Here is a 27,930-nt window from a genome sequence, read left to right on the forward strand (position 1 = left end):
ACATTACATTAGGTAGGGAAGATAAACACAAGACAAGTATTACACCATTGGTAATATTAGGAATGACCAATTTCAAGGATATCATTGATCAGAAGATATCCACCATTTTGATATCACATTTGATATCATGAGTATTGGTCTTTCAGAATATCAACAAATGATATTCACCAAATACTCTTAAGTATCATTTTTTGATATCATGAGTATTGGTCTTCTAGAATATCAACACATGATATTCACTAGGTACTCACATAAGGTTTGATATCACATTTGATATCATGAGTATTGGTCTCCTAGAATATCAACACATGATATTCACCAAGTACTCAAAAATGATTGATATCGCATCAGATATAATGAGTATTGGTCTCCCATAATATTGACATTCGATATTCACCAAGTACTCAAAAGGTTTTAATGCCACATATGATATTATGTGTATTGGTCTCTTAGAAAATCAACATTTGATATTCGCCAAGTACTCTTTGAGTAATGACCTTCTGAAATGCTTGAGATGCAAGATACTCATCAAGTATTGTGAGTAATGGCCTTCCAGAACATCAAGTCGCATGATATTCACCAAGTACTATGTTTAATGGCCCTCTAGAACATCAATTTACATAATGTTCACCATGTACTAAAAAATGTTTATAAGGTATGTGCACACACATTCTCATAATGCTTACCATATAAACATCTAACATGCAAAGTATAATCTATCATGATCTGCATAGGTATCGTAAGATATCCATCATAGTAGAAAATTAAGTTATTGTAAGATCGTCACCTTTCAATAACTTTTGCAAATACAAGTGACCTCATTTGGAATTTATCACTCCCTCATGATGTACACAGGGGGTAGCCCCATTAAAATCATAGTCACTCACAAGGACTTTTGAACTCCCGCTGATCTTAATATGATCAAGATCGTCAAGGACTAACCGAAACATATCCTCAGTCTGCTCCCTCTCTTTCCAATGTTGCCTCTAATAAAATGAGTCTCCCTTTGAATCTGATATCAATCTTCTTTTTCCTACAAGAGTGTCCCCGGAAAAGAACAAGGCAAATAGCTCTTATAGTACATATAGAAATACAAATTAGAGGTTGATTTCGGAAATAATAAGGACAATACTGAAGATAATAAAAAATACATATCTCATTATTTTGGAGCAAATATCCAATGACATCCTTCACGATGTGAGTTGTTTCTACATGTAAAAAAAAGTCTTATTTGTAGTTTCTTCTAGCATTTGCTCACTTCTAATGCACATGGGGTGTCCTTTTAAAAAAAATACAAAGTACATATACTTGTCACCTTTTGTGTGTTATTTCCTTTCAACAAAGTACTTCCCTTTTCATAGATGCAACATTTGCAATTATAAATAAGTGATATTTTTCATTAAATATATGCAAGTGGGACGAATTGCTAAGGTGACACCCACTTTTGTTTTATATGTTTTACTTATGGTGTCCACATGGGTCACTCAACGAGGTGATATAATCCACTTGTTACTTATGTGGAAACATGCTTATGATATCCCCTATTATAATATGCATTCAAATTATTCTCCAATAGATTGGACCAATATATATATATATATATATATATATATATATATATATATATATATATATATATGTATGTATGTACGTATGTATGTATGTATATGTATGTATATGAATTTGAAGGTTCTTATGTATGCTTATGATTGTACTTCTTCAATGCCCATGGATCTCCCATTTCTTGTTCCATTTATTTGTCCATATCTAGCTTGAGGAGACATGTCTTGTTGAAAGGAGGTATCCCTTTAAATGGTCATGTTTCACGATCACTGATCTTTGCTATCCTTTATTAATGATTGCTTATACTTACTAACTTCTGTCTAAACATTTACCTATTATTTATTGGTTTTACAAACGTTTTATTTGACTCGTAAAATGCCACAATCTGATTTTTTAAGACTTTGATCTCCTACTTTGGTGTGGGCATGACAAATGACACGCCTTAGATGGAAATAATGGTTTTTGGGCCTTTTGAATGCAACAATAATGCCCTTTTGCCTCAATTTTCACCTAGCGACAACTCAATGCCAAACACAACTCTCAAAGGTTGCGAACTCTTCAGATCTGGAGCTATTATACCATGTTGGAGTAGTTAGGTGATTTCACAACACCCCCAAGATCCCTAAAAGATCAAAACAACTTCCACATGAGAGAATGAAAAGAATGGATTGTTTCACATTTCAACAATATAATATTTATTGAATATTCATAGTTGGACATATAAATGTAGCTTATAAAGGCAAGGTGACAAGGAAGGGCGACAACTACCCTTGAAACAAACATTAAATGCATTAAATATTGAAAAGTAAATAACAAGACATGACCCCATTATATGGAACTTTTAGAAATGCCACCTAGGACCAACACAAACTTAAGTCAAGTGAATAAGCTCCCACCTAGGAATGAGCTACGTATGAGACCTTTGTTAGGTACAAAACCTTATTCACATCAGCCATAGATGAGCTTGATATTCATCTTTTGAGGAAGCTTTGACCATTGAATTAGATATTTTTTCTGTAAAACTTTTTTATTAAGAACTAGCCCAACCTATTTTTACAAGACCTTTCCAAAAACTTTGAAAAAATTTCCAAAAATTGTGGCTTGTGCAACAAAATATTTGGATTTTACCACCAAATTATAGAATGCATTCTCTCTTTAATATTAAGTCACAAAGACTTAACCCTACCTTAATTTTTCATACGTTCCAAAATTTGTGGCCAAAAATGATAAAAGATAACTAATTTGTTAGCCAAAACTATCTTTGTTGTATTAAATAAAACCTAGAAAAGTCAGGTCCAAATTTCCAATTCTTTGTAAGTTATGGTGGAAACAACATTCTTGGCACAAGTTGTAGTTTTGATACCACTTGTTATGATATTTCTTGGAAATGAATGTGAGTACGAATTATTAATAAATCTGCATACCACTTTGAGTAGGTGGCCTCTCAGAACCAGAAAACGATATATGAATTCAATTTTAAAAGTTATGACGGTTTTAGAGAGGCTTTTTCCTGCTCATTTATATGCATGATTATATAGGGAAACACCCTTTCATTTTAACCAAATCATAATGAGGAATTACTAAAACTATTATATGAAAGCTAAGATTTCGGTGCATCATTTTTTCTGGGGGATGCGCGGATGTTTTTGGGTTTTGCACGGAGGTGGGTAGGAAACATAATCCTTGCCTGCGGATGCGTGAGGGAGGCTTGGGAAAGCATCCACATAGCATTCCCGGAGCATCCGGCTGTTTTGAGTACCATGTTTGATTGACTGAATTTGATTTGTGGATCTTGAGCCTTGATTCTTGATTGACCAACATTGAACCATGAACTATGTTTTGATTTTGTAATTTGAATTGCATCGAAATCTTGAACTTGAGTAATTAACTAATTTGACATTATTGTTTTTTCAATTTGAATATGCTAATTGCTATGGAATGGCTTATTTTTGCATATTTATTGCATTTCTTCGCATACATAAATTATAGTATATATATATGTATATGTTTAAAAAAAAAATATATTTATATATGGACACACCTAAACGCATCCAAAATCACCCCTCCAAAAAAAAAAAAATCCACACATCAACACCCGCACCCGCATCAGCATCAGCATCAAAACCAGCATCTGTAACTTAATATGAAAGTATTAAGATTAAGCATTCCACAAGTGCTTATCCTTATTATACCCCAGACCTAATAATATTAGGATCATAACAGTGGCTCATCAAATGTGATTGGCTTCATCTCATGGTGGTGTTTTTTATGAAACCTTGGCTTATCCAAATGAATTCAAATGCAACCAGAAATTTAAAAATAATGATGCTCAATGATGGTCACGGATTTCCTTTGAACATGCCTTGAGTTGCTTTGATGGTATCCTAAATTGTAATTTTCAGCTTGTTCATGCCTTGAGTTGCCTTGATGGTATCCTAAATTTTCATGTTCAGCTTGTTCATGCCTTGAGTTGCCTTGATAGTATCCTAAGTTTGGATATTGAGCTTGTTCAATTTCTTTATAAGAAATTAACTTTATCTTGCTACTATAGGTACGACAAATCTAGAGCTCTAGTAGCAGTCGGAAACCCATAATGTGCCAAAGATTGGAAGGTAGAACATAAACTCTATCTAACAACTATCTGTGCACTGCTACACATCTAGAGCTGTAGGAGTGGTCAAAATCAATTAAGGTGTAAAAAATTAGAAGCTAGAACACAATGTGCAGGCTGTTGATTTACGAATGTTGCTATAACCCTTGTAATTCACACAAACACTCTTTACTGTAGTGCTTTCGTATTGCATATGGATTTTGATGCGGAGGGATCGATATTGGAACTCTCCTTAAGGAATTAAACACTCAAGGGATTCAATAGTGGATCTTCTCTACATCTTAATAAGATTTAAAATGAGCTCTTTACCCAAATTCTGTGCATTTCAGCATATCCACAAATATGTCTTTCCAAATCTGTTAGTTTTAGAGGTCTGCTACAAATGTATTCGCATTGCCATGTTTTTGGTATATGTTTTCCAAATGGCAGTGACCTCTTATATATATAAGAAAGTGAGTAAAAAATAGACATGTCCCTTCATGGGACATGTCTGTTTGTTAATATAAATACAATCTTATAATTAATTATATATATTATCTCTAATATATATAAATATGCTGCAATTTATCTGAGTGAAGCTACAAAACAACAACACTCCCTCTTTGCTAGGGAGGATAAACAAATGACATGTGTTACACCATTGGTAATATTAGGTAAGGCAAAAATATATCTTTGATCAGATGATATATATCATTTTGATATCATAGTTGATATTACGAGTATTGGCCTCCCAGAATATCAAAAATATTCACCAAGTACTCAAAAGATTTTGATATCACATCTGATATCAAGAGTATTGGCCTCCCAAAATATCGACATCCGATATTCACCAAGTACTCAAATAAGGTTTTGATATCACATTTGATATCAAAAGCATTGGCCTCCTAGAATATCGACATTCAATATTCACCAAGTACTCAAATAAGGTGTAATATCACATTTGATATCAAGAGTATTGGCCTCCCAAAATATCAAATATATTCACCAAATACTCTGAGTAATGGTCTCCCAAAATGTTGAGATGTAAGACATTCACCATTTACTCATTCTATTTGATCTCATAATACAAGCTATTGTTTGATTGTCACCTTACATAAATACAAGTGACATCATTTGGAAGTCGTCACTTCCTCATGATGTACACATGGGGTAGGCCCATTAAAATCACATGGTCATGATGTATGAATCACGGTCCTCTTTTATTGATCACTGAAGAATCCATCACAACATGGTTTACTCCCTCTCAATCTATAAAATCGAGATCACTGAAGGTTAACTAAATAACACCCTCAGTCTTCTCCCTCTCTTTCAAGGTTGGCTCTAATAACATGTTAGGCTTTCTCTGAACCTCAATCTTCTATTTCCTGCAATAACATTCTCAGAGGAAAAGATTAAGGTAAATAATTCTTATAGTACAAAAAATATTAACATTAATTAGAATGTCATTAGTTTAACTCATTATTTAATGTTTTCAATAGTATAATACTTCATGATGTATAGAAGTCAAAATATAACTGTACTTCATCTTTACCTTTTATACTCTCAGAATGAATATTTTTATGTTTAACAAATATTATATCAAGATATACAATATCATTTTGAATAAATGTATATAATTCAAATGTAACTATACATATATAAATATATATGTGCAAATATATACCTATATATTTATCTCCTTAAATAACTATCATGCTCGTATTATTGTCATGTAATAATATAAAGAAATAAAACTTAACATAATATACCTTGTAAGTTTACCTTGATGAGATCAGAGTATTAATCCTCTTTGAGCCGACTTTGATCTTTATCTTTTCACGCTATTGCAAATAAATAATAATTTTATCTTTTACATAATTAATTTACACTACCTTTATCTCTGTGTTTGCTGGCTATGTTTTTTTTTTCCGTAGCTTTTCATCTGCTATGTTATCATTGTTTTCCAAATTTATTTATCGAACACCATCCTCCATTTTTTGCAAAGCCCTCTTAGACGGTTCCTTCCATGAAATCAATGTCTCAACATTCTGCCTGTTTGTGTATGGTCTCGTCGGTTCGGAGAAACAAAAGGAGTATCGGTTATCATTCAGAGCATTCAATATTTCATCTTAGTGCCGATTGGAATCATCACTAGATAGACATTTGTCATGAGAAAATGAATACTGAATGCACTACAGTTTAGAACTTTGCTTTGACGAAATTAATCGTCATACAATCTATGCTTCCTATCTGTGGCATTCATGTCTTTCATCGGACACTCAAGGTCATGTTTAATTTACAACCCTATTATCGATTATCAATTTTCTCTGATGATCACCCTTCTCCAGAATGGTATAACTTGACAACTTTAATGCTGGAAAGTGTATATATAAAGGAGCGGCCAAATTAACAATGTGCTGAATATAGCTGTATTATAGTTTGAAAATATTTGGATACCAAGCTCGAGATTTTGAAGCAAGGCCATGTGAGATTTGTTCAATTAAATAATAGAAGAAAATGTCTCTTTATACACTGATAATTTCTCCCTGCTTCATTATTTCTTATATCAAATTATTTTCCTTATTACTAATAGGCTGGGAGTCGCCTGCTCTGATACCATGTTAGTTTTAGAGGTCTGCTACAAATGTATTTGCATTGCCATGTTTTTGTTATATTTTTTCCAAATGGCAGCGACCTCTTATATATATAAGAAAGTGAGTAAAGAACAGACATGTGTGTATATATATATATATATATATTTGCTGCAATTTATCCGAGTGAAGCTACAAAACATCAACAATTAGAATAGAGGAAAACTCAAAGTAAACATATATTCTTTCTGCAAATCTACAGTAACATGGTTCTGTCCTAAAATGACAGCTTGATGAAACCTTTCTGTAGCAAATCTGTTATAATTTGTTAGCATACTTCAAACTCGAATCCAAATTGTATGAACTCCCATGTAAACAACTCTGAACTGAAAAACCAAAAACAAAGATCAATACACATCCTGAAATATCCCCATACACGATTGAATCAGTTACATAACTCAAGAACAACGACCACAACTTTATCTTTCACAAGGACGACACCAAGAAATAGAAGAAGAAATCTGAAATTGAACTATGAAAATCTTTATTGAAAACTAAACAAAACTACATAAAAGAAATGACTGTCTACAGCCAGAGAAAACTGATAATACTACATTTTTTAACTATTCTATTGGTGTCCCTCGTTTCAAAAATTCCAGCCCATTATATATTGTTCATGGGAAGTTACAAATGAATCTTCTTGTTTTAGTTATATGACTATTCATATTCCATCGGTTACAATGACATGTGGGAATCATTTAAATTTTCTAATAAACTTTTGCATTTTAATATGCTGTCCTCATGTCATTGTCAGACTTCATGTCGCAAAACTTCTACATTTTACTCATATTGCATGTTTCCTTCCTGTCGCCACTAGACTTCTTGTTGCAATACAATTCTGCATGCTATCTTTTTGTCACCACTAGATTGCAGACGTGCTCTTGCACCATACTCCCAAATTTGAAAAGTTTCCATGTGCCATGGAAATGTGGTTGACTGAAACTGAAAAAAAAAATATGAAACTCTATCTCTTCCTCTTCACTTCTTTTTATGTCTCTACTAAACCATTTCTTCAAACTGAGATTCTCATCACTAAAATTTGTAATGGCTGCCTCCAAACAAAAGTCCACTTCAGTGCTGCATCTCACACAAACAATTTCTCAGCCTCACCTGGGAATTCCTTCCATGCCTCTCTCCCCAAGACTTTTGGCAAACAACTTGGACCTCCTTCTAAGGCCCTCATGGTAGACCTCCATGTCCACCTCTTACAGCAAGTGAACAAAACATCAGCAACCAATAAAAATTCCACTAAAAAAAATCAAATCATAAATTTTTTCCATTTCTCAAATCTTTTACTGAGCTCTGATATCAAAATTGATGTAGAGGGATCAACACTGGAACTCTCCTTAAGTAATTAAACACTCAAGGGATTCAACAGTGGATCTTCTCTACATCTTAATAAGATTTAAAATGAGTTCTTTACTCAAATTCTGTGCATTTTAGCATATCCACAAATATGTCTTTCCAAATCTGTCATAAAAAATCAGAATAGAGGAAAACTCAAAGTAAACATATAGTCTTTCTGCAAATCTACAGTAACATGGTTCTGTCCTAAAATGATAGGAAGATGAAACCTTTTTGTAGCAAATGTGTTATAATTTGTCAACATACTTCAAACTCAAATCCAAATCGTATGAACTCCCATGTAAACAACTCTGAACGGAAAAACCAAAAACAAAGATTAATACATATTCTGAAATATCCCCCTACATGATTGAATCGGTTACACAACTGAAGAACAAAGACTACAACTTTATCTTTCACAAGGACGACACCAAGAAATAGAAGAAGAAATCTGAAATTGACTTATGAAAATCTTTAATGAAAACTAAACAAAACTACATAAAAGAAATGGCTGTCTACAGTCAGAGAAAACTGATAAGACTATATTTTTAACTATTCTATTGGTGTCCCTCTTTTCAAAAACTCCAGTCCATTATATATTGTTCAAGGGCAGTTACAAATGAATCTTCTTGTTTCGGTTATATGACTCTTCATATTCCATCTGTTACAACGACAAGGGGGAATCATTTAAATTTTATAATAAACTTCTGCATTTTAATATGCCGTCCTCATGTCGCTGTTAAACTTCTTGTTGCAAAACATTTGCATTTTACTCATATTGCATGTTTCCTTCCTGTCGCCTCTAGACTTCTTGTCGCAATACAATTCTGCATTAATAATACTGCATGCTATCTTCCCGTCGCCACTAGACTTCCTGTTGCAGATGTGCTCCTGCACCAAATTTCCTTTCACCAAACATCTTGGAATGAAGAAGCTTTTCTCTGCTTCTATTGTTGGAAAAAAAGGCATCTAGAAGAGAAGTTGAAAGCACCCAAAAGATGTTATCTTGTAACTGTTGCCATGTGCTTGTGAAATTTTAAGAGGGTTATATAATATTGGGTCTTGATGTATTACTTTTTAATTGTATTTTCCTTTCAAGATTTCCATAAGCCTATTTTGGTTATTTGTGGACTACAGTAGATTTGTTTCTGTTGCATTGGTGTTACTACTTTTGCCTTCCATTATTTTTGCTGGGTGTACTTTTAATTCTCTTGATCTGTTTTAGTGATTTGTGGGTATAATTATATTGGTCTTATTTTATTAGAGAAAGTCCTTTTGGATCACTTTGTAAAGTGTGAAACATCTAGTTAAAATTTATGATCGTGCATCAACTACCGCTTTAGTGATAGAATAGAGACCTTCTCATGCCTATAGGGCTTTCACATCTTCATGCTTTGTGATAGCAGAGTGCAGTACATTCAAAGTTTTATATTGCCAACATAAACGTTTTGCTGGACCATTTGACAGATAATTTTACTGGTAGCTAAATGGGATTTTCTGGGAGATGTTTAATAGGGAAATATGTCTATGGATTGTCATTCAAACAAGTATATGTAAGACATGCTTTATGAACAATTTTGAAATGGTAAATTTGTAAAGATTTCAAATTTGTAATTTTGCAGGATCGGCTGAAAATTGAATTAGAGGCAGAAATACAGAAATTGGGTCGAGTATCCTTGATTGAACTGGCTGATATAATAGGAGTTGACTTATATCACATTGAGAGGCAGGCTGAAAGTATTGTTGCAAACAATGAAGAGCTAATGCTTGTACAAGGGGAAATACTGTCACTTGGTTATTGGGATTCTGTAGCAGAAGAAATCAATGAGAGATTGCAAGAGTCTAGTCAAATCTCTTTGGCTGAACTTGCTGCACAATTGCATGTTAGTTCGGAGTTGCTGAATAGTATTTTGCAGCCTCGTATTGGAACAATTGTAAGGAACCCTGGACTTGCATCTTCATTTCATCATAAAAGCATTTTCAGTTTCATAAACTCATTATGTTGTTCATGGTTTCGTACCATTGTCTATCATATGCTCTCATAGAAAAAGTCCATTTATCTTGCTAGGTAGCTTTGTGGCAGTTCAAGTTGCTTTTCCGCACATTTATTCAGCTAAAATAATGCTACCTACCATTGTTTGAAATTCTAGTTTTGCTGTTTTGTTCTTTAGGGGAAATGATAATAGATGTTTAAGTGTACTGAAATTTGAATTTGTTATGTGATTCAAAATAGAGATAGCATTTCTATATAACATAGTTAACATAAATCTAGCCAGTAATTTTTGTTGACTTTAATCTTTTGGTGCACAAGGAAACATGATATTGAATGCTTCATCTCCTCAAAGGAATACCATTTTTATATGCCACGATTTCTGAGTAGAGTGCTTTACTTTTACGTTAAGATAGTAAGACACTGTCTTGAATCTCCTTGTGAGAAACATTAACATGAATATTATATAGAAGCACAAGTGCATTGCATGCTTGGTGTACCATTAGGATCAAAGGAAGTATTTAGAGTGACTCTCCAGTTGATGGTTTGCAGTTTGCATGACCATGTTAATATCATTTCCACATATATTTACAGAGATCATAATTGTCAAATTAGAACCTGATTTGCAATTTCTTATAAGAAAGAAGTGTTGCAAAACTAAGAGGTGCCAAGTGAGTTGATTTTATCTACTGGCCAACCTATTGTGTGATTAAGTTAAGTTTAAAATATATTTGCTAGTACTGGATCCTTAAAAATATAGATAAAGGGAATGTATTTAAGATTTGAAGGGGGCAATTACCTCAAAGGAGCAACATAGAGAAAATAATTAATTGCAGTTAAGGTCAAGGAACATATCTACTATAAGAAATGATTTTGTATAGACAATAGTAATATTAAAAGTTGCAAGTTTATTAGAAAGAGTAATGATTGGTATAAGGCAAACAGCAATAGCTATTAAAGCACTAAGTAGCGACTCAATTATTTTAAAAAGAAAACAATAAATGGTGCAAGTGATAAAGCATATTGCAGTGGTTAGCAAATAATAGGATAGTGCTCATTTTGGTTGTGAAGGGATGCCGCTTTGAAGAGAGGATTGTTAGCATTATCTGTTCAATGTTGGCATTGATGTCAACCTGCTATGTGCATTGATCAGCTAACGACGAGTTTGTTGGCTAAAAGTTTTGTAAGCCACTGAAGCCGCAACTTGCAAAACTATGACTTTAGGCAACATGAAGATTTTTGTCTCCTTCCAGCAATAGGGGAGGTTCCCTTCTTATTGTAGGTGGCTTCAATATGATCATAATTGAAATTACAAAAGGGGTGTTATAGAACTTAACAATGGGGGTAAGGAGAAAGAAGACGAAATAGCTGCTGGTATGATTGCTAAAGTGGTAGCTGTTTCTACCTGTGTAACCTTAGTCACAATAGGAGTCTCTGTTTGAATTGCCACCGACATTGGACTGTTGTGTGTAACTTCAGCCATGAATTACTCAAACCGAGATCGTTTTGTGCAAATGTAATAACACCACCATTATTTCTTTGTGTTCCAATTGCAGACTTGAAATGTATAAGAATATGAGTAGAGGAGACATGTCTCATGAAGAGACACGTCTCTATGGTAATTTATAAGTTAATAACCAATTAGACAATATTAACAATAATATAAACACACCAACACATGTGAAAGTTTCTCTAATTGATGATTAACCAATAAACATAAAAAGATTAACTCTAGGGCAATTCAATCCGACTGAAGCCACAACATTGACAATCCCTCTTAGTGAGAGGATTTAAACAACACAACCATCTCACAAAATGGTAATCTGCAACTTGTAATATCACTCATATGATAACTTACCAATCTCATATTCTTATGGTATGTGCACTAGCATTAGGTTCATAATGCCTACCAAAAGAATATGTTATATCCTAGAAGGTTATGTGTTATTTGATCTCTGGCTCATTCCGGGACAACAACTAAATGCAGTCTATCAGATAACAATCATGATCTCCAGCTCATTTCAGGACAACAACTTATTGTAGTCTATCATGAAAAGTAATGAGGATGTCATGATCTCTGGAACAACAACTTAATGTTGTCCATCATGACATATTCATTATCATGATCTCGGGGACAACAAATTAATGTAGTCCATCATGATAACAGGTCAAGCAGTTGTTAAAGTCGTTACCTTACAGTAGCAACCTTACAATTACATCAAGGAAAGATCGTCACCTCACATGATGTTTCCCAACATAATGATGTAGTAACTCACATGATATCCACCACAAACTAAGTGAGAAGGTGGATCCACCATAGCTGCTCCTGGAGGGTGGAACAAGAAAGCACCTCATACTTCCGTCTCATAGAGAAGAATGCATTACAAGAAATTTCACCTCGAGCTTCTCCCTCTTGATTTGTTGATTTTTTAAAATCCAAGGTTGCTTCTGATGAAAAATGACAGAGTCCCTCTGAATCTGATATCAACATCTTCCTAACAGTCTTTGCCAAACCTCACAGAATGAACATCTATTTTTTCCTTCTAGAACATAGCATCTTCAACATGTCTCTAACCTTCCTCTAAGCTTGCTCAACCAGATTACATCTCTATTAAAAGATATAATCAATTTACTAGTAACCGCTTTCTAGAAACTCTCTCTCAAAGCAACCTTCAGAAAACATTGTATAACTCTATCATATCTCCATATTTTTGTCTGTGCACTTAATTGAAGCATCTATAAGCATCTTTGAACATATGTCTAAGAGTGCACATCGCAACTCGTTGAACATTGACCGTGCCAAATAATTCTTCCTCTATAACTTTGGTAATCTGCATAGAATAAGTTATATGGTGACATCAGTGACAAACATTGTCATGAATGCAATACATAACCACTGAATTATGTCTCTAGCAATGCTAATCTACTCCCTCATAGGAATATCATCAACATTCATGCTAACAATCTCTCCCTTTGGCATTGATGGCAACATAGATGAAAACCATCCAATTAGCATGAATACCAAATATATATCTTCCTCATCTACCTTTACTCCCTCATTCATGCTGCCCATGAACGTAAACATACATCTTAGTCTCAAACAAGTTGTAAAGAGTTTTTCATGCTCAAATCACAACCATACAGTATGCACAAGGAAGGTGTTAATCTCCCCATACATAAACATCTATACTCTCATATCAGGAATATACTTTTCCTCTCCCTCAAAGGATGTTTTTCATGTACACTTCTCTCCCCCATTGACATCAATGACAAAGGTATCATTATGTCAATTCTTTATGTTCAATCATTTTAAAAATAATTTGTTCAAGCTCAAGTGTCCAGAGAAACCGTTAAATACCAATACCAAGAGTCCTTAATGACTCAGCTCAAACATAGATACTCCCCTGTAGGAGAAGCATTAAGCATCCAGTCCAGGGAAAAGATATAGTGCTCTCCTACCAACTGGACTGATGCAATCTTTGCACCAACTACTTTGAAGTAGGTTGTGGCATAACCCCAAGCATACCTCTTAGGTACTCAAACGTGTTCTTAGCCAAAGATTTTGTAAATATATATTCTATCTGCTCCTTTGTGCTAACATATTCTAATCTGATTTCTTTCTCTGCAACTTTTTCTCGCAAAAAGTGATACTTAATAGATATATGCTTTGTCTTTGAATGTAACATTGGATTCTTTGATATACTTACTGTACTTGTATATCACAATGTATAATAACAGGCTTAGTAAACTCTATTCCAATATCTTTCAACATCTACTTCATCCAAATAATTTGATTACAATTGTTTGTAGCTGCTACATACTCTGCTTGTACTGTACTCTATGAAATGCAATCCTGTTTCTTTTTTCAACCAAAAAACCAATCTTCCTCCCAAGAAGAATGCTGTACCAATGGTTTTCTTTCTATCATCTACACTTACTGGGCAATCAACATTAGTATATGCACACAATGTGAAGTCTTGTGATCTGTCATACCATAAACTATTGTCAGGTGTTCTTTTCAAGTATCTGAAATTTCTTTTTACTGCTGCAAGGCATTTCTCTTTAGGAGCTGTCTGAAATCTTGCCACAATTCTAACCGTATTAGCTATATCAGGTCTAGGAAGTATCAAGTACTACATGTAATCCACCAATCATAGATCTGTACTTTGTTTGCTCTATATTAGGGTAGTCATATTTGCTAGATAACTTACAACTAGTTACCACAGGTGTTTCAATAGGTTTACAACTTTCCAAACCAAATTTCTTCAACAAATCTTTAAGATACTTAGCTTGTGATATAAATATGCAATCTTTGATTTGCATGATCTGCAATCCCAAAAAGTATTTCATTTCTCCAATCACATTCAGCTCAAATTCTTTCTTCATTTCCTTTGAAAATGTCTTACTAGCTTCATCATTACCTCCAAAAATAACATCATCCACAAATACTACAACAATTAGTAGATTCTTTTCATTCTTTATCAAATATAGATTGCCGTCAACACTACCTTTCATAAATCCCAAATTTGTCAAGTGTTTATCCAATCTTGCATACCAGGCTCTTGGTGCTTGTTTCAATCCATATAATGCCTTCTTTAATTTGCAAATGATATCCTTTTCATCTGTTAAAGGAAAAGCATAACGCTGTCGAATGTATACCTCTTCTTCAATCTCTCCATTTAGAAAAGCTGATTTGACATCCATCTGATAAAATTTAAAGTTTTTGTTAGCTACATATGCCCAAAACATTCTCACTGCTTCTAGTCTAGCAACAGGTGCAAAAGTTTCTTCAAAATCAATTCCTTCTTACTGCGAATATCCTTTACAAACCAATCTTGCTTTGTTTCTCACAACTTTACCTTATTCATTTATCTTGTTTTTAAATACCCATTTAATTCTAATAACATTCTTGTCTTTAGATCTAGAAACCAATTCTCCAGTGTTTTTCTTTTCACTCTATTCTAATTCCTTTTTCATAACTTTAATCCAATAGTCATATTTACAAGCATCATCAACATTCTTAGGCTCAACTTGAGAAATTAAACACTATTCTTCACTTACCTTTATCCTTGTCATAACTCCTTTGTTTACACCTCCAATGATCCGTTTAGCAAGGTGATTCTTTGCCACATTTCTATTAGGTGTCACTTGATTCTTCACTTACCTTGTTCCTTGTCATATAACTCCCTTGTTCACACTTCCAATGATTTGTTTAGCAAGGTGATTATTTGCCACATTTCTGTTAGGTGTTACTTGTTCAATCCCAATTTCTGCTCTAGGCTTAGATCTTGGTTCTTGTTCATCTCTTTGTGGTTCATTTTGCAAATCCTTGTCAGTTTCACAAAACAATTCTTGCTCAACATTTTTATTGTTACTCCTTTGATTTGTCTCTCCATCAGAATCATAGCCAAGTATTCTTTCTTGTACTCTAAACTTCTCATCAACTTTTACATTAGCACTTTCAACAATAGTTGTTAATCTTTGATTAAAACATCTATATGCTTTGCTTTTCAAATAATATCCATGAAAGATTCCTTCATCACTTCTAGAACCGAACTTTACAATATCATAATTTCTTGTAATGTAGCATTTACTTCCAAAGATTCTAAAGTATTTCACAATAGGTGCATGTCCAAACCAAAGTTCATAAGATGTCTTACTAGTGCCTTGTCTAATCTGCACTCTGTTCATAGTGTTATAGCTGTGCTCATTGCTTCTCTCCAAAAGATATGTGATACATTGTTTTCTAACATCATTTCTCTAGCTACTTCTATCACTGATTTGTTCCTTCTTTGTGCTATCCCATTTCATTGTAGAGTTTTAGGGGCTGAAAGCTATCTCTTTATACCATTGTACTCTCAAAAATTGTTAAACTCATTTGAAATAAATTCTCCTCCTCTATCAGATCTCAAGCATTTAATCTTCATACCAGATTCATTTTCAACTCTATTCTTAAATATCTTATATTTCTCAAAAACTTCGATTCAACTTTAAGAAATGCAACCCACATCATTCTAGCAAACTCATCAATAAGAAGCATGAAATACCTTTCACCATAAAAAGCTCATGTCCTTGTAGGACCACTTAGATCTGTATGCACAATTTCCAACTTCGCCGAAGTAGTAAATGTGTTGCTTGGAAATGAACTTTTCTTCTGTTTTGCCAATATACATTCTTTGCAAATTATGTTAGTAGGTTTCACAATTTTAGGGAAATCTCTAACTGCAAATGTAGTACAAACCTTCACAATGTTATCAAAGTTGATATGACTTATGCCATATCCAACTATCATCCACTTTAGCAACTAAACGTGTCATTTCAGTGGGGCTCAATTGAGATACATTACCTCTTGTACTTTTACCAGTACCTATCAATGTACCATTCTTATTGCTATATCCCAAATTTTTGATCTTTTAAAATAATCTTATAGCCATTGTAATGGTTACTTAAAAACTCTCGAATATAATGATCTTGTGAAATGGAAGTTATGAATAACCGATTTGATTCATGTGAAAATGATTTCTTAGTTGATTATTGTTATTTCGACCATAAATGAATGCTTATATTTTAAGATAAATGTTAGTGGTGGTTAGCCATTATGACAGTTATTAGTTATTTGTGTTATCTTGATATTTCAAATTAAATGGAGGAACATGTTATTATTGTGGTAATATGCATTTTTGGTTGTAGGAGCAGACGAAGGGGGGGAAGCATTGCTAAAGGGGACTAAAGGAATGGGGCAGCAATTTAGTCCATTGTTAGACCATCTAGTATGGGTTCTAACTACTTTGGTGAAGGATTTAACGACTAGGCAACTTAGTATACCTTGGACAATCATGAGCTACTCGATCGGTTCTTAAAAACAAGAAAATATTGAACATTTAATATCTTGAGAGAAATGATTACCTTTCTTTTATTTATGAGAATATGGTATGGTCACAATTGTAACTTTATATATATAATGAAACCATGTTATTTGCTAACATCTATAAGCTGCACTTACATGTATGTATACATATTTGTGTGTGTGTACATACAATATAATGATAAAAAGGAATTATACATGCTCTCAAAATTACGCATGCATATATATGTGTGTGTGTGGGCGCTCGCTAAGTCACAAGGTTCGAATTCGAATTCAAATTCGTCGACCATAAAATTTGGATGAAATTCGGCAAGGATAAAAATTTGGAAAGAAATTGACATTGAATTAAACTTAAATAAATTTTATCTATTTTTAAATATAAGGATTATATCCACAAAATTGGTATAATAGTTTGACATTGCTAAATAATTAAATTGAACACCTTTATTATTTGAAAATAATCTTATTATAAATAACAATATTATATTAAATATCATAAAATTCGGATGAAGTTTGGAAAGGGTAAAAGCTCGCTCAAATTTGAACTTCATGAATGAAATTCGGCGAATCCTGCGACTTAGTGTGTATGTACAACTGTAGGTAGAATTCAATAGCATGATGACAATATATTTATACACACACACACACATACACACACACACATATATATATTTGGCATAACCATTAGAACATATAATCTTTATGTTTTAATTATGACTTAATATTGACAAGCGTTTGTCACCTTCATTTTGGCATCACTAATTTACATTTTGAAACATTTAAAGTAGTTCTTGTAACCAGTGTTTGGCCATGATTGAGCTTCCTTTCTTGTAAGCGAAGAAGCCACGGGAGACCTTAATTTATTCTCCTAGCAGCCGAGGACAAACATAATAATTCACTTTCTTCTCTGCTTGCGATTGTTCTTAGTCGAAGCTCTTTCTCCTTATTCCTTTCAGTAGTACCCCGATATCAATTACCATACCTCAACGTCAGTATTGGCCATGCTTAAGACAATGATTCCATGTGGAGAAGTGTTATAAGATCTTGTCAATAGATTTTGAGTTGCATTTCAGGTCATGAAGTCATTTTCACCAGTCTTATTTCATATTTCATATGCTATGCCTTTTACAATGCATCTTTTCTTTTTGAATCTCACTTTGGAATGAAGGAACATTATAATAATGTGTAACCACGATCTTGGTTTTGTATCTTGGCCGTGACCAAGGCTCAAGATGTATTAAGAATTGTGATAAGGATCAACACTGTTCTTCTTTATACACAATAGCTGTTTTATCCATGCACATCTCTTTTTTCTCAGGGCTTTCTTGCTTAATAGAAACAAATCCAATTTCATCATCCTCATTATTACTTTCATCTAGGAAATTTACCATCTTAAAATCAACTTCACCATCCTCATCAACATAGAAACAATTCTTAGGTATTCTTTACTTATAAGGATTGCTAGGATTAAGCTTCTTTCCTCTTTTAGGACATTTCGAAGAATAATGACCAAGTTCTTTACATGTCCAACAAACAAGAATTTTGATACCTTTAGGTTCTCTCTTCATAAGTAGGGTAAGTCATTCTTCAATCTTCTCATCTTCCACTTCTTTTAGTTTGCTGCTATTAGCATAATCTCCATTTGTACTCGCACTCATGGCGAATATATGTTTGTCCTTCTATACATTGAAAAGCTATTTCCCCTCTAGGCAATTCTTCATTCTGTTTCATCCATAGTTCAGATGACTGTAATCTTGCAAGAAGAGTTTTGTTTGTAAAGTTAGGTGTACAGGCAATAACTTGTTCAATCATTTGTGCTCTCTCATAAAAGCAGGTGTCGAAGTTTTCTAAATTTTTCAAACAATCTCATCTCCTGTCTTAGATCCACCACAACTTCTGATTCCAACAACAATTTCTGATATTCCAGCAAAATAGCCTCTTATAGTTTCATCTTCATGCATCTTAGCATTTTGAAACATACATATCCAACGTTGTAATCTAGCCTTCTTAGCATGATCATCATCTTCAAATATTTTCTTTCAAGCATTCTATATTTCATGTGCAAGTCTCAAGGATTTTACCTCTCCATATTCTGTTTTAGGAAGAGCTGATAATAGTGCTTCTCTAGCAAGTATTTTCTACATGAATAGATCTTCTTTGCAGTCAAGCTTATCTTCTTTTATCACCTCCTTCACATTTGATGCAACTAGCCAATATTTTGGACCCATGAACAATGGGTGAGTCTCCATCTTTTCCTTCTAGCTGTCGTAATTGATTCCATCAAATTTCGTACTTTCTTTTCTGAAATAAAAAGCTATGGATCTCCTGAAGCTGTTAAAAATTCCCTTTAAGGACTTGATGCTTCGATACCAATTGTTAGAAAGTAAAGTGCACCAAGGTAATTGAGAGGGGGGTGGCGTGGGGTGAATCATTTATGTAATTCTTAACAACTTTATTAATTCCGAAACATGTAAACAATAGATGCAACAACCATAGAAATATAATCATGCACAATAATACTAGATATGTTAATTAGGGAAACCCTTGATTAGAGGGAAAACCTCGGTGGGAATGATGACCACAAGATGAGGTACTAATATAAAAATTCCTTGTGAAAGGATAGATTGTGTTAGGAGCCAATGAAATACAACAAGTACATATGAGTCCCTATTAGGAGACTTTGAATCCATGTTGGGAGATTTTAACTCTGTTAGGAGTTGTGCAAACCCTATTAGGAGTTGAAATGAGGACAACTGAATCCACTGTGCAAATTGTCAAAAGCAGTCTTCACTAGACAATCTTCTGAATAAGCATATCCAAGATCTTTGAATAGACTGAACAACAATGTCTTTGCCAATATAGTTCCTTTCAAGCTCATAGTATAATCTTTTCTCTGATCAAATACAAATTCACATCCAAGTTCGCATAATCAAACATCACAATGCATATGACTGCATATGATGATTTACTGCAAGCAAATGACCTTTCCTTTATACCAAGTCCTAAAACAAATATTGAGTCGGCCTTGAGGCTTTCCCAATTTACAATAATAATATAGGACCTCCTTAAGATATTACATTACACGTTACATTACAATTATACTATTTTTCAAAGATATTTGTAATAGTTGGCTCAGATAGAACATCTTCCAAACAATCTTTTCAAACCTCATAGAATCAACATTTGTGTTTTTCCATTTGGAACATAGCATCTTCAACATGTCTTTGACCTTTATCTAAGCTCGCTCAACTAGATTACATCTTTGATAAAAGATATAATCAATTTACTAGTAACGAGTTTACAAAAACTCTCTTTGAAAGCAACCTTTAGAAAATATGACATAACTTTGTCATATTGCCATATTTCTGAGTGCATACTCAACTAAAGCATCTATAAGCATCTTTGACATATGTCTAAGAGCACACATGCCAACTCGTTGAACGTTGATCGCGCCAAATAATTCTTTGTTTGAAACTTTGGTAATCTTCATAGAATTAGTTATATGCTTGCATCAATAACAAACATTGACATGAATGCAACTCATAAGCTCTGAATCATGTCTCCAATATTGCTATGATATTCCATCGTCTGAACTCAATTTCGTCTGCCCCCCTTGTTTGTAGCGCCCACGGCTTTAGTTATCACCACGTGGCTTGAATATTTCTTCTCATTTCTTCTCCTTTGGGTGTCATTGTCCCTCAATTGTCGTCGTTGTCCTCTCTTCCTATGTCTAGTATTTGATCCCTGGACTCAAGGTTTTAACCTATGGACAATTTTTCTTCACTGCTCTATTGGTAGTTGTCCTCTTTGCATGGTGCTTTCTAGTTTTCCCCCGTATGTGGTATATTTTTTTATGCTGTATTTTGGCGAGCCCCTACGATGGACATGACCACTGCACAACAACCATTATACAGGCCTACAGTGTGGTGCTCATCGCATGGGCCACCATACGGTCTTCACTACACAACAAGCTACTATATGGTGTTCATCATTCGAGGTTCCTATGTGGTGAGTCCCTTTCTCTCAGTTTTTTTTTGAATTTCACCTTATGCGACACCTTTAATGGGGTCATCCTTCCTCCTGCCTTAGCCTTTCATAGTATTGTTTCAACTTGGATCTGTTAACCACATCAAGGATTTCTCGTCCATCCTGTGTCCAGAACTTAATTATTCCATTCTCTCCAACTTCTCTTATCTTGTATGAACTGAACCACTTGAGCTTAAATATTCTTGGCTTAATCTCATTCCTTCCATTATATTTTAGTACCATCCGCCCAAGAGTGAATTGTACTTGCTTGAGATGTTTATTGTGCTACAACTTCCTTTTTTGTTGGACTACCTTAGTCGCCTATTGCGCCATCATCCAACACATATTCAATCTATTCAAAGTATATAACCTTTCTCAAAGGCTTTGCATATCGCTCAACGATTCTCAATTGCAATCATCAAGCTCGAAACCATAAATTCCACAGGGACAATGACTTCTTGTCCATACATTAGTTGAAATGGTATTGTCTAGTAGACACCTTGTATGTCGTGTGGTAGGTCTAGATACCAAGGGTAGCTTTTCCTCCCAATCTTCTCGCTCTACTTCATATGCTTTGTAAATCACCAACACCAGTATTTTGTTTATTGGTTCTGCCTGACCATTTTCTCTTGAGTAATATGGACTTAACAAAGAATGAAAGATCTAAATTTCATGGTGAACAAACAAATGACATGGTTCATGAAGTGACTTCCTTAGTCACTTGTTAGCTATATCAGAATACCGTGCCATGTGATAATTTGTTCATAAGTGAACCTTGTTGTGATCAATGCTGAGTTGTTTGGCAAGGCCTACGCCTCCACTCACTTTGTAAGGTGCTCCATAACCACCACAATATATTTGCATTGCCTCAGTCTAGTAGCCTTCAGTGGCCCTATGAAGTCAAGTCCCCACCTTTTGAATAAATCTTGTGCTTGTGAGAGATTCAAAGGCATTAAGTCTCACTTCAGTGGTTTTTCAACCCTCTGACATGTTGCAACTGATGACTCATTCCTTGGCCTTGTTGTATAACATAGGCCCCTACTGAGCCTGTTGTCCTCAATTGTGGCAACCCTATGCAATTCTCATGGATTCATATGTGCATCCTCTATGTTTCAATGCATTTTCAAAGTGGCATGAAGGCAATTTGCTATCCTTGAGTAGTATTTTATGTAGCCTTCTTTATAACCAAGGTGATTCCCTTAAATGCTTGTTAGAATGAGTTTTTCTTCTCTGACTACAAGCACTTGATATTTTGAGAATTTTCAAGTTTATTTTTCATTTTTTCCTTTCTTGTTAGTAGTTTTTAATTTGGTTTTTCCCTAAGGTTAATAGCCCTTGGAATCTTGCTCATTTCAAGCTATTTTAGCCCTCAAACCGAGTTGTCTAGCTCAAATTATAAATGATCAAGTTATAAAAGACAAGGTGGAGGTTTTAGACTGACACCACCTTTTATTTGAAAATCCTTCAAAAGCGGGCTTTTTATTGGCAGTTACATGAAATAAAATAATTATTAATATGTAAAGTGGATTCTAACCCCCATTTTCAAATTTCCACTCATTCTGAGTCGATTTGACCATAGTTTCTAACGTTTTAATGAAAATGGCTTTTTCTAGTCTATTTTCATGTTGCCTTATTGAAAACTATAGTTATATATTAAAAATAAGTACATGAGACACTTATAATGCATAATGGTGGGGTTTTTATTACACATTGCATGTCATTCACATGCAAGTCACCTTCTAAAAATCCACTACCAATAAAATTTGTCGTAAATGTATAAAAGTGGGGTTTATAACTGCAACTATGTATTTTTAATAAAAAATATGTCACTTAACATGTGCAAGTGGGGAATTTGAGCCCAATAACACATGCTTTTCCATTTCAAAAGCTTATAATTGTGTATTTTAACTTGAAAAATGACTTGAAAGCATAAAGGTGGGGATTTTTAACTCAATAACATATGAACTGTGTGCATTTGAGTTTTAAAAGTAAATATATATGTTATTGATATTAAAAAGCCCGTCATTATTCTCCAAATGAGGCATTTTTTTTTTAAAGTGCATATGGTGGCGATTTTTGGGTTGAAAGCACATGCTATGGTTACCAAAAGCCTGTTATTGTGTGTTTTACGTTATTTTTCACTCAAAAAGCTAAGGGTAGCGATTTTTGACAAAAAGCACATGCTTTTGACTTGAAAACGCCCGTTTCTAGCCTACTATGACATGCATTTTGCTCTTAAATGCATATGGTGATGATTATAGGATCAATAGCCTACGTTATTGATATAAAAAAGTAGGACTCATTACAAATACAAACTTGGGTGGAAAAAAAATTCCCAAGAACAAACCCACCTGATTCCTACAAAACTAATTTTTGAACACACCCAGGTAAAGGATGTCAAAAATCTTACGAGTCTAAAATTTCATGAAGAAATTGAAGATTTTCATAACCAATTTCAAAAAATAACTTGGGAAATTTCAATAATGATATTATAATTCCTCGAAAAATAGCTTTGATACAATATTATGGTAAAATAATGAGTGTGTTATTAAACAAAGACCATGAATGATCTATATATACAAGTATACACAAGAATGTTTCTATAACAAACAAAGAGAGAAATAGAAACACTCTAAAGAGAAACAAAAAGAGAAAGTTTCCAAATTGAACAAAGAGAGACTATGCAAACATAGAATAGGAGTGACCATTACAAATAGAAATAAATCTACGGAAGAAAAAAAAGGGAGATTTAACTCTAATAGGCAATCACAAGGCTCTTTCTTGGCTATACAATGATCTAATGTAAACTCCTGCAATAATAACAACATTTGTTTCCTCATATTATGGTTTTTTTTAACTAGATACGTCAAAGCCTGATGGTCCATAGAGAAAGTGAATGGCGTCGTCAATAGGTAGTGTTGAAATTTTTGAATGACAGCAACATTTCAAGAGCCTCCCTCTCCATTGTGTTGTATTTCTTCTCCACCTTAGACAACAACCTACTACCAAAGTGAACCAGGCAGTGCAACTCATGATCTCCCACTTGTGCCAGTGTGGCTTCAATTGCAAAATTGGACGCATTGACATACACATGAAACTTCTCCCAATTCATGTATGCCAATAAGAAAGTTTAATCGCTTGAGGAGATCCAGTGGCATTCATTCTGAATGACTAAGAGGTTGAATGACTAGGTGTTCATTCCATGCTCTTGGGCTTGGTTGGAAATGACATGCTTCCGATGCCTTATATGGTTCTCCACGGAATTCCATAAGGAAAGCCTTTTGTTGAAACCCATCATGCTCTCAATTCATAAGAGTATGGATAACAAAACATGGTTAGGGGGTACAAATACGAGCATCCCACTAGGTAGACAATCTAGCGTTGGATGTCCAATGGGTCTTCCACTTGGTGCAAGCGAGTGAGTATCCATTCTTGGGCTTGGAGTGGAGGTTGCTTTGGGCCCAATCCTATCATGCTCCATTCAAACTATTTTGTGAACCTTCTAATGAATTATTATGATTATAGGCATTTGTATCTATGTGTGATTACTGACCTTAATGTAGATAAATGAGATTTATGAAACATACGCACATACATACATCTATGTATGCATGTATATATCCAATATTGTTTAATGTGGTTGCAAGACTTAAATCAAGGTTTATCTTGTTTTAAGGTATTTTTGATGCTAAGTAATACCTCTAACTATCTTATATTTCTTATTTGAGTGGAATTTTTTTATTTTAGGGCAAGATTTAGGGCAGTCCTAAAATTGGGTTAATGTCACTCATTTCAGGCTTTGCATCTCAAAGTCTCCTAGGTCCTTTCATGTAGTTCGTGGAGGAATGCAACACGAGATGGAGATTGGAATGAATAATACAAGTTCCTTTGCTTTACTAGTGGCTAACCTATTTCATTTCACAGAACGGATAAAGCCATATGTGCTCCAAATCTCTCTTAGAGGTAGCAATTGAAACATATCAAAAAGTTGTCATTAGAAGTTACAAAGACACAAACTATCAAATAAAATTATCTCAGATTTAGAAGAACTTGAGACTTGTAAAAAAGTTGTGTTATAAGTTAAACAATTAGATCGAGGACAAACAACTTCCTTGGTGGACAAAAAGATAGAATGGAGCAAAAATTCTTCCATTCTCTCACAATAGAGTGACGACCATCATTGAGATTTCTATTTGCAAGCACTTCTAATAAATATCTAACATGGCTGACTGTAGGAATATACCTTGGACTAACTATTAAGGATATCAGACTTAGGGTGTATTGATTTAGATATGGATGATGCTTATAGGGATATACATGCTGTCATGGATATCTTAATGATTTTCAATGTCAATTGACATTTGAGGGATGTAATGGAGCAGAAATCCTTCCATTTTCTCAGAATACATGGATGCCTATCCTTGAGATTGCCATTGGCAAGCTTTTCAAATGAATTCCTAATATGATAAACTAGAAGAATATACCTTCGACTAAATATGATGAATATACCTATTGGAGACATTAGATTCTGGCTTGCCCTTTTTCCTCCAATATTATGCCTTTTTGCTAATAGTCTTTTATTTTTCTTTTTACTTTCAACTCCTTTTTAGGAGTTTGCACCTCTATATATGGATGCATTTGATTTTTTGAAAAACATGTTTCTTTTTTGATAGGGGAGTGTGCCCTTACATAGGGTAGAACCTTTTGATTTTCTAAATGTTTTGATTTTCTAAATGATTATGTACATCTCTTCATACGGGTGTACACCTATGAATAGACAAACAACTCTGAACTTACAACTTCGTTTTCTTCTTTTGGAGATGCAAATGCACTTGCATAGATGTGCAATTTCTTGATTTTTGAAAGTTGTGTTCAACTGTAGTGAGGCACACTTACATAGTTACTTTTCTTTGCAAACTTTTTACACTCCTTTCGTAAAATGTGCACCTTTTCTCTAAGATGCAAAATTGTTTTGATGTTTGGTAGCTTTAGTCGCATAAACCTATGTCATTATATATGACTGATTAAATTTGTTATTAAATTAATTATCTAACTAACAAAAAGACATTTCCTGTAAAGGTACATGTCTCTTCATGACTTATTCTCTATATAAATAAGAGATCGATGTCATTTGGAAAACAGATATCGATACATCCGACAATGCTAAGTATATTTGTAGTGATCCTCAAAAAAAATAATCAACATGGTATCAAAGTCAAATTGCAAATGTGGAATGCACAGACTTGGTTCATGAAAAATCAATAAAAGACATTTGGTAAGCCAATCACGTGTGTAAGTGAAAAGAAGGGAAGCAAAGAAGATTTGTGACGAGTCTCTACAGAGAGCTATAAAAAAAAATCCCTTCTCCGCTTTGCATAGAGGAAACTTGATTATTAAGATGAGATCTATTTTGATTTAACACCATTTGGAGGTGATGTGAGCAGAAGTGTTGTAGGGGTGGATTAATGTCGTTCTCGAGGCTGATCCAACCACTTTTGAAGCCCTTATAAAATCATTAGATGAGCATTGACGAGTAGCGAGGTCAGGCGAAGGTGTTGTTTAATGCTTGCAAGGAGGAGCATCTCAATGCACTGGCATTAAAGCTAGTCCATGTCCTACAGTCTTGTGGCAAAGTTGAAATCAAGGTCATGGAGGCTATATTGTTGCGCAAGCAGATTTCTCGAGATAGGGAAAATATATGAAAATAGCGAATAGCCAATAGTTATTAAAGAGTCACCTGTTAATGGGCAAAAGGAGCAGACTAAACAAATGTAAATTTGTGGGAAGGAGAATAATCTACTTTTGATAGGTAACATCAAAGGATAGTTAAAAATATGAGGAGAATTGGAAAAGGATATTGCAGTTATATAGAAGAGATCTTAGATTAAGAAACCATAGTATGTATCGTAGTTCATATAATAGGGATAGCAAGTTAACGTGAAGACCCCTCCCAAACTTTGCATACACCTCATGCAAAAATCAATGTCTACAATCCATTGGATGCGGACTGAGACATGACATGGAATAAGGGTCATCGGACCCACACCCTAAGAAAGTAAGTGCCTATAAAACATAGTCCTCGAAAGACTGGCATAAGGCATTGAATGGCTCGTGTGAAATACGCAGAGCTATAGAGACAATTACGATGTGGCTCATATAAACCGGTGGCCTCTGAAAAATGTGGGTTAATAAATATTTGTTAATATAGTGATTGTAGTGGATAGTTTATGCACAAGCTTAAATATCCATTGCTATAAGGGATAAATCAGATGATACACAAAAGTCACGAGGATAAGTTTGAAGCCATTGTTGTGGAAGAATAACATTAGTAAATGCTAATACCACTTGATTGCAGGAATTCAAATAGTGAATGCGAACATATGCATCCAGCATACGCGTGAATGTGTGTACCTGCATCCAGTATTCACGTGAATTTGTATATGGGCATCCATCATGCACATAAGGTAGGGTCTATGCAAGCAAGGTACAAATCTCTTATAAGATGATTAGAATATGTTCTATATGTCGAAATATGCTAAAGGAGATGTTAAGTAGATAGTAAATATGAAATAATTTACTATGATGTTAGATATGTATATTGAGATAAAATTATGTATGCATATGTGATTATAATAAATTTATGGATATATAATATGCTTATGAAAATAAATTATGATAAATATCTTAATAACTATTTCAAATATTGGAATAAAATTACTTCATTATGTTCTTATAATTATTAAATGTGATTTTCATTACATTAAGAGCTATTTGCCTTGATCTTTTCTTCTGAAAATGTTATTGCAAGAAAAGGAGGATCCATATCAGATTCAGAGGGAGTCTCACACTTCTTCAAAGGTAAAGGAGAGGGAGTCTGGCACATCCATCTAAAGGAGTGGAT

The 27,930-nt window shown here is 34.0% G+C and overlaps 1 protein-coding gene across 11 annotated transcripts in view; it reads left to right on the forward strand.

The window, feature by feature from the left end:
* LOC149577320 (E3 UFM1-protein ligase-like protein) overlaps positions 1 to 27,930 on the forward strand; it is a 280,489-nt gene that overhangs the window by 26,274 nt on the left and 226,285 nt on the right. For all 11 annotated transcript variants that reach the window (XM_089823447.1, XM_089823448.1, XM_089823445.1 and 8 more), the window contains exon 2: positions 9,771 to 10,082. In XM_089823447.1, the coding sequence (XP_089679573.1) occupies positions 9,771 to 10,082 (312 nt within the window). The remainder of the gene's footprint in view (positions 1 to 9,770; positions 10,083 to 27,930) is intronic.

This window comes from Cupressus sempervirens, chromosome 1, assembly GCF_028749045.1.
Source record: "Cupressus sempervirens isolate cs-2001-9-10 chromosome 1, ASM2874904v1, whole genome shotgun sequence".
Classification (NCBI taxonomy): Eukaryota; Viridiplantae; Streptophyta; class Pinopsida; order Cupressales; family Cupressaceae; genus Cupressus; species Cupressus sempervirens.